Source organism: Taurulus bubalis (genome assembly GCF_910589615.1).
Source record: "Taurulus bubalis genome assembly, chromosome: 2".
In the NCBI taxonomy this organism is placed as follows: domain Eukaryota; kingdom Metazoa; phylum Chordata; class Actinopteri; order Perciformes; family Cottidae; genus Taurulus; species Taurulus bubalis.
The window spans coordinates 18,468,387-18,477,337 of record NC_136590.1 but is presented as its reverse complement, the minus strand read 5'-3'; the positions used below and the strand labels follow the sequence as shown (position 1 = coordinate 18,477,337).

At 42.8% G+C, this 8,951-nt stretch overlaps 1 protein-coding gene across 1 annotated transcript; it reads right to left on the bottom strand.

The window, feature by feature from the left end:
* Positions 1-7,664: 7,664 nt before the first annotated feature.
* LOC306754114 (urotensin-2 receptor) lies at positions 7,665-8,738 on the bottom strand (the record flags this gene model as incomplete). Its single annotated transcript, XM_079238026.1, has 1 exon — positions 7,665-8,738. The coding sequence occupies one exon, from the start codon at positions 8,736-8,738 to the stop codon at positions 7,665-7,667; it is 1,074 nt and encodes a 357-aa protein (XP_079094152.1).
* Between the last annotated feature and the right edge of the window lie 213 nt (positions 8,739-8,951).

Genomic DNA, 8,951 nt, shown 5'->3' with positions numbered 1-8,951 from the left:
ATAATAATTGTGTTTGTAATGATGCTAAAGTGCTAAATACTTCTTTTCAGGCTACTGTATATCCCTGTGTCCCCCCACCACCCCCCCATGGGGGGAGAAGCCCTTCTAGAGGCCTTAGTGAGGTCTGTTCAAGTAGTCGTATGAACCCCAAATGAGTTCTAATACTTGTGTTATTTTATATCATTTTTTTCAGAATTTATTTGTGAAAAATAATTATATTTTCAAATGATATCACGTTTATAACATATGTTGATCATAACTATGAACATCCAGCATGATATGATCACGATTCCCCAAAATGCCTTCTCGAGCCGCCCCCAGGTTTTTCCAAATGCATGCTTCAAGGCCTAAACAACAACCTACAGAGTTGTAAGACCCCTCTTTGTAAAGATAGTGATATTGATAAAAATCACATAATTCGCATAATTTTCCGCTTACGACGCGTGGCGCGTTCTAAGAAACCTCCCCCGACCACGGAAGCCTGCAGAGTAAAAAATGTCGAAGGAAATAGGAAAGAAAAACAGTCTGGCCGCATTTGGATTTTTCAGGTACTAATATACTACACACAAGGTTCTATATTACTGCGTTATTAGACTCCTACAAGCTTGTAGAGTTACAAAGAAGTGTCCTTGAACGTTGTGGTTCTGGAGATCCTTTAGGAACCGTCACTTGACTTATTTTTCTCTTTTCCTGTCCGATAATGGGTGCCGCGGGGCTAAAAGGTTAAGAACGGTTGAATCTGCCTTTGAGGATTAAGGTGTCACACTGCAGATAAACTCTCCAGGTCAGAGATAAACCGCTTTTGCAGGCTCAGAAGAAAATTCAACAAATTCCTCCAAGATTTCTCATGAATCTTGAATATAGGCAGCCATAAGCTGATAAATCCCACACCGAGCAGATCTTATCCGAAATATTCATTGAGAAATCGCTGCAAAGAGTTGTCGGATTGTGTGTGTGTTTCTCCACCTCTGTGCTGCGCCAATGTTTGTGAAGCACAAAGGGGCATTGGCAATGAATTTATGCATGAGTTTGTGACATTTGACACACACACACACACACACACAAAGTCAAAGTATACCAACGTGTGCAATCCCACCTGGGACATTACTTTGAAAATGTCATGGCTCTAAGATATCCTCCAGACAGTATTTATGATCATAAGACATATTTCACTGCTTGAGGAACTGTCCAGACGTGAATAATATCCCCATCCAGCTCGCCGTACACACTCGCTTTGTTTTCCAGTCGCTGCCTGGTAAATCTAAAAAAAGGACAGAGCAGCTTTACAGCAGATGTTCGTGTGGGATGATACGACTTTAATAAGTCAGATAAAAGTGAAAGAGCTTTTAAAGCAAATAAAGAGTTATGACCTCTCCATAAAACACAAGGTGCATCATCAGGATACCTGCCTAAAGGAACACCCTGAACAGAAGGGGCCGTCACCTTCTCTGTGCTTCTGCAGTCTCTTTGGACAGGGAGCAAATCCCGTCATCGGATACAAAACTGTAAATATCCTCTGAGCACAATGCTATACGATGGCGGAAGTGTCATCGGCCTCCATTGAGGAAAGTGGGCCACAGCTCAGAGTTAACAGGGCGTACAAAGCCCAATTGGAAGCGGTGGGAGTTTTTGGCTCTGAGTTTGCCACCACAGCGGAAGTGTGTGTCGCCTCTGTGAGAGGACGCGTGCAAATTCAGTGAAAGCAGTTGGCAATTCGGGTGGAGTTTCTTTTCTTCATTTTTTTGTCTCCTGCCAGAGGACGTCTTTATGATCCAGATGTGGGCACAAGTCAATTCCCTTTTCGCTAAATTTAGTCACAAAGCAAAACCCCTCCTCTTTGGCTTTACTCTGCATGTGATTGTTATGGAAATAGATTGCTTTATTGGTGCTGTGCGGTAGATACAAAGTGAACTTCTCATGGGATGCATTACCAACCAGGAGGAGAAGATGCCTTTGGGGCCCCTGAATTTGTATAAAATGTTTTATTAATTGTACATTTGATGTGGCATCTTGTGTTCCTGTCTCAAAACATTAGTTTCAAGACATTAGTTATTTTAGTTTGTGTTATGTTTTTAATGATGCTTTCTTTGTTTGTTTTTATTCATATATATATATATATATTTTGCCTCCACCCTGCTCTCAACAGGTAGACAATTCTCCACTAAATCTTCACATATGCCAAAAGCTGTTTGCTGCTATATTAAGGCTCAGAGGTTCTCGATACGGCATTCAAACTATTTTGGGTGCATTTTATGCCTTTGTTAGAGATGTTACAGAGAAGCGAGTACAGGAAAATGAGAGGAAGGTTAGACAGAGGAACGACGTGCAGCGAATGTCCCTAGCTCAAACTGCTGATGCTGCGTTTCATGTTCTGAGCCTCCACCTACAGGCCTGCAGGAGTCCCTTTATGCGTATTCCTAATAAAGTTGTGTTTAATCAAATTACCACACATTACTCCAGCGTAGGCGTATTGGTTAGGAATGGGTTAAAGTAAGATATCTGCACATCACACAAAGGGCAGTCTAGCCCAGATTTACGGGCCCCAACTGAACGTGTCTGCTGTACATCAATTAGCTGGTGATAATTTGATTACACACACATTTTATTAAGGCCATTGTCCGTTTAGGCATAACATTAACAGCAAATTAAAGGCAATACAATTTGTTTTTGACATGATCCCTCTATGACACGGGCCCCAAGAAACAACATAATTACCACACAGACACCCTGTGGGGCACTGGGCAGTTGCTATCTTTTTTTCTTAGTTGGTAAACAGCAGTGGTGAGCCGTCAGGGCCTGCTAAGCCTTCTCTGCTGGCCTAAACAGAATCACAAAGTTATAGCTATTTTATAATTAAATTTTGTAATTTTTTTTACTTTCAGACATATTTAAATATGAAGAATATGAAGTTATCAAATTGTTTATATAGGCTACCTTTAGGAAAAATGACACCATGTCAATTTAATAGGCTTATAATTATTGTTAAACACTGCATTAGCATTTTTCTCTCAATGAAGTTCCACTTAAATGTTGTACCTGCTGAGAAATGACTAGACACCTTTGATACTTTTATTTTTTTATATCATTATCAGTCATAACCAGTGAACCTGTCATAACCTCATATTGAAGTTCAACAAAGATCCTTTTAGTTCAACTAAACTGACTGGTAAAACATCATCATTAAAATGTTCCCAAAGTCCAACCATTATAAAGGATGTTGAATAAATATCAACCTTGTATACATATTGATGCATTTGCTGTCATCTCTTTGAATCCCCTATGGCCAACACAGGCTTGTGGTCATTTTCGGCAGGTCGCGTGGTTGCGAATTGCTCACAGTGCTGAAATGTGCGCTCAGAAAAAAAAAAATGTTGCTCAGTGCTGAAAAAAATTAGAGGGAACATTGGTCATAGACCCATGCAGCAAGCGCACTTCATGTTATTGCTCGGGCTTAATAATAATAATCATAGTCCGCCAAAAACTTTGGCGCGTATTTCCTCCCGCAGCGTTGCCAGCACATGCGGTCCAAATACATCAAAACGTGTGGCCTGATCGGGAATCATGTGCTATGACTTTTCTAAGAGATTCGACCGGCCATTTTCCCGAAAAGTGCGAAAAACGGCGAGAAATTGTCCCATTCACTTGACTGGAGAGAGCAAAAAAACATGTGTGCCCACAGTGACTCGCCATAATTTATCGTAGAGAAATGATTTAAAGTTTAAAACGTTGACAAAAGTCTGGAGTTTATTTGCCCAATTGGGCATTTTTTGATAGCTAGCACAGTTTTCATGTAATTATTGTTCAAGTTTAGGAAAATGTGGGAACCATTTCAGAGTTTACAGTGGGTGTGTATGGGGCAGGTTAGAGTGGTGATGTCATCGCCAGAGCAGGAGGAGCTGTGTCCTAACCACCCTTTTTGTATTTGTATTTTGCCATTCACTCCACAATATTGACTTTTGAGGCATAATTTATATATGAAAACGTTGGAAATATTGTGCTTGTGGTACACATGCGTCGTGGAATTCAACAAATTTATACTGTTTTGTCAGCAAGCCTGAAAGCAATATGAAGTCCGGCCAACTGCTCCATCAACCTCCATGTTAAATCGGACCACAATTTTCTCTCATGACGGAAACGTGAGCACTTTACAAACTGAAGTTACGCTCTCATTTATAAATCCTTACAAATATTTAAGTAGACGGAAACGTTCTCAGAAGTCTTGTGCTTCTCATGATTTCGTTATTTTCGTGATGGGATTTACGGTTGTCTGTCAAATACAATAGTTTAAAAGGTTGTTTTCTCATTAAATCCACAGTACAGTCTCCCGCTCTGTGAAAGTGTCACACCTGCTTCAAGTTAGCCAATCAATCAAGCTGCCACCATGGCAACCGGCGACACGCCGGCACACACACGCAGGAGGAACTGTCTGTCTACCTGTCTGTCTTTCTGTCTTCCCTTTCAACATAAAAGCCCCATGATTTAAGTGTATCTTAACATAAAGCTCAAATGAGGATTATTGCATTAAATAGAAAATAAATACACAATTGTACACACTATTTGTTTATGTAATCACGTGATATGTTGCAGAAAAGTGCTGTCCTATTCATATTTACACCATCAAGCCCTCATAGCTTATGTTGGCATATATATATAATGTACCTCAATAACCTCAATAACACATCTCACTACCGGTAATGTATATATATTGCGACATCTTACGGCAGTAGTAGCCACACTTTCAAAATTTCTTGTGAAATGTTCTAGTTAATCATGCAGTTGCACCACATTTTAGGAACCAGCTGGTGATGAAGATGAGGGAAAATCCCTTTACACTAGTTACGGATGGCTCAAATGACACAGGTATACCTTTGACAGCTAAATTGACTGTTTCCATTACCTCATGTGATGTTCATGTCACACACACTGAACTTTCACATGCATGCAGAGTTAGTTATGTTCCATACTATTGTTACAGGACTAGAGAAGATGAACCCCTTAACTGTAAGGGTATTTGATGATACCACCAAAGTTGTGCACAGATTTCTCGACATGTGCACCACAAGTGGAAGAAGCTGTGGCACAGCTGATGTCATCTATAAAAAAATCAACGACGTCCTGATAGAACACAAGATACCATGGACAAATTGTGTTGGCCTGTCAGTTGACAATGCCCCAGTTAATATTGGAGCCAGAAATTCAATTGCTGCAAAAATGCTTAAGGAAAACCCCAGCATTTACATTCATGGATGCCCCTGCCATATACTTCACAACACTGCTAAACACGCAGGGAAGAGGTTTTTAGAAGTAAGTTTCAACATGTTTGCTTTCCTTAAATATGTTCAGTGAAGGTGAAGTAAATAATTTGCTGTATAATGACAAAATTAATATATCTTTGTGCTCATGTTATGTTCTGCAGATATCTGGATTTGACGCTGAGGACCTTGTGGTTGATGTTGGATACTGGTTTAAGGGCAGCACAAACCGTAAAGGTTACTTGAGAGGTTTGTAATTCAATTAGCTCCAGTGTTATGCACCCAAACTGAGGAACAACTGGGTTAACTTAGTTTTTCCTTACATATTTTACCAGAATTTTGTGAACTCCATGGGAGTGACTACATGGAAATGCTGCTGCACATTTCGGTGAGGTGGCTCAGCTTGGAAATGTGCATCACCCGAATCCTGCGGCAGTATGGCCCACTCACCAGCTATTTTAAATCTTTGAGTAAGCTACACATTATATTAGCTCTAGTTCGAGATAGTTGTAGGAGACATCCAATACTAACCACCTGTCTTGCAGACGAGAAACAACCAAGGTTCAGTAGGCTGGTGGAGGCGTTTTCAAATCCCCTGACAGAAGTCTACCTCCTGTTCCCTCAGGCCACTTTCCCTGTGTTCACGACACTCAACCTCCTTCTCCAGAGAGAGAAGTCCTCCATTGTCCAGCTGCATGAAGAGGTAAATGGGAGGGTTGGGCTATTTTGATGTCTCCTTTCTTAAGTGCAACACCCCTGTGAAATATAGGTTGTGCTACTTTGTCAAGAAAGACAATTAAATTATCCAAAGCTATCTAATTTAAAAACAGCTGACATATTTATTGATTCTGTGCATTACATGTGTTCCTTGATACATTACTTGTACAGAGAGATAAAATAACTTAATTATCTATTTAAGTCTACTCATAGTCATTGAACTGAGTAGCAATTGCATTGTATAATGCATTTGAATCTTTTTTGACATTACATTTTGCAGATGACAAAATTCATCAGGAAGCTGTGTTCGAGGTTCATGGCACCAGCGGCACTTCGAGGAGACGTCCTAGACTTGAATGAATCCTAGAGTTGAATGAATCCTTCAACTTAAATAAATCCTTTTTTATTATTATTTCACCTCTACTATTTATCTACTTTCTGTTTAAATTGTATTCTGTAAAGTTGAGATTACTTCGAGCACAACACATTTCATGACTGTTCAATGTTATTTATGAGTATATGACAATACACTTGAAACTTGTATAACTCTAAGTTATCCTATACGATCTTAGATTCCTGTATTTGACTAGCTTACTTTATGTCTTATTGATTAGGAGAAAAACTCAATGTGGGTTTCACCACCAGAGGGACAGTAAACAGGTTCCTTGAGGCTGGAGATGTTCCTTCAAACCAGGCACAACAATTTCAGCAGGCAGCACTGGCCTTTTTGGTCGGAGCTGTGGAGTATGCCATGGCAAAGCTCCCACTGAAAGATGCTCTCCTGAAGCATGCCAGATTTGTTGATGTGCAGCTGAGAGCTGAGTGTGGGGTTGAAGACGCCTTATACTTTGTAGACAGGCAAGGGTTTTCACATACTGATTATATATTGTTAAGTTTAATGGTCATGATCACAAAACAAATCTGTTTCTCACTCACTGTATTTTAATCAGTCTTGTACACATGTGCTCTTTAAGATTTCAGGGACTCCTTCCTTTTCATGACCCAAAGGAGCAGGACCAAGTAAGTGAGGAGTTATCGATTATGACCCTGAAAATGGCAGGGCTTGAGCCAAACTGCTTCAAATGGGAACCAACACCAACAATGATAAAAGAATCCAAAAAGGCAACAAACACCTACAATCAACAACACAAATCATAATTCTCTCTCTCTCTCTCTCTCTCTCTCTCTCTCTCTCTCTCTCTCTCTCTCTAAATAATAAATACTTTGTAATTGGTTGAATTGTCAGTGCCATGTGTCAAATCCTTTCTGAAAGTCTGAGCAATTATTATTAACAACAACAAAACACTAATAATAATATGGGGGAGGGGGGCTGGTCTGTGGGCATACGGCAGGGGCGGGGGCGTGGCCGGGGAGGGGGGGGAGCTTCCTTCAAAACTTGAGAGCCCTGAGATTGTAACTGACTAACTTACTTGAAAAATAAAAACCATGACGGAGACAGGTTTGCCTTTATATATATATATGCCTTTAGTTTATATATGCCTTTATATCTATCAATCTATCTATCTATCTATCTATATATATATATATATATATATATATATATATATATCTATATCTATATATATATAAAGATATATAGATATGCCTTTATATATATATATCAATGGAATCAAGCAGCCACACTCACCTATTGCGCCTCCAAAAGTGTCTCCTCTCTCCCACGGACTTCACACGTCACTTCAGGGTCCCCATCGCCAGCGTCTCGGAGTTGAAGTCGAACTGGTTGCTGGAGGACGCGGACTTCCCCCACGAGTAGAGGCTCGGCGGCCGCTGCTTGAAGGACGACGTGTACCGGTAGAAGCTCCGGTGCCGGTTCTTCAGATACTCGCGGTAGTTCTTGGTGAGCAGCGTATACAGGAACGGGTTGATGCAGCTGTTGCTGTACGTCAGGCTCGCCACTAGGTAGTTGATGCACGTGTGCGTGCGCGAGGCCAGGTTCAGAGGCTCGGTGCGGTACAGGGACAGCAGCTGCCAGATCCAGAAGGGCAGGAAGCAGGCCCAGAACACCAGCACGATGGTGAAGATCATAATCAGGACCTTCTGCTTGGGGGACCGCTTCCCGCCCCGGCTGATCTCGGAGTTGCGCTGGGACTCCAAGTAGGTGCGCGCCAGCTTCACGTACAGGTATCCGATCACGAGCCCCGGCGCCATGATGCTGGTCCCAAACAGGACCGTTAGGTACACTTTGTAAACTAGGGGCGCCCAGGCCGGCGCGCACATCCTCTTCACCCCCCCGTCCGGCGTGCTCTTGGTGGTCTGGGCCACCATCACCATCATGGGCACCGTGAGCACCAGGGACAGCAGCCAGACCCCCCACGCCAGGGCTTTGCGGTAGCTCTTGGAGCGCCGCACCGTGTCCAGCGGCTTGGTTACGGCCAGGTAGCGCTCCGTGCACATGACAGTGAGCGTGAAGATGCTCGCGTGCATGGTGAGCAGGTCCAGGCTGAGCAGGATGCGGCAGCCCACGTCCCCGAAGTACCAGTCCTTCAGGAAGTAGGTTGACACCACGAACGGAATGGTGGAGAGGTAGAGCAGGTCCGCCAGAGCCAGGTTGATGATTGAGATGTACATGGAGGTGGCGAAGCGGATGGAGTGGCACATCACCACGAGCGTGTACACGTTGCCCGACACCCCGATAATGTAGACGACGGAGAGGAGCGTCCCGAAGGTGGCGGTGATAACGAGCTCCTGGTCCACGGTCCCCGGCGGCGGCGGATTCGCGTTCAAACTGACGGACTTGTTGTTCATCGCTCCGGTGGTCTCCTTTTCCTGTGTACGTGTGTGTGTACGTGTGTGTGTGTGTGTGTGTGTGTGTGTGTGTGTGTGTGTGTTTTTTGTTGTGTAGTTTGTTGCTGATGCTGCTGTGCTCCGTGCTCCCGGACAGTGCCGGAGAAGTTTGGTGGTAAAAAGATGCGCGCCGGCGGCACAGGTTGCGTCCTCTAGCTTTTTTTCCCGTCTCCC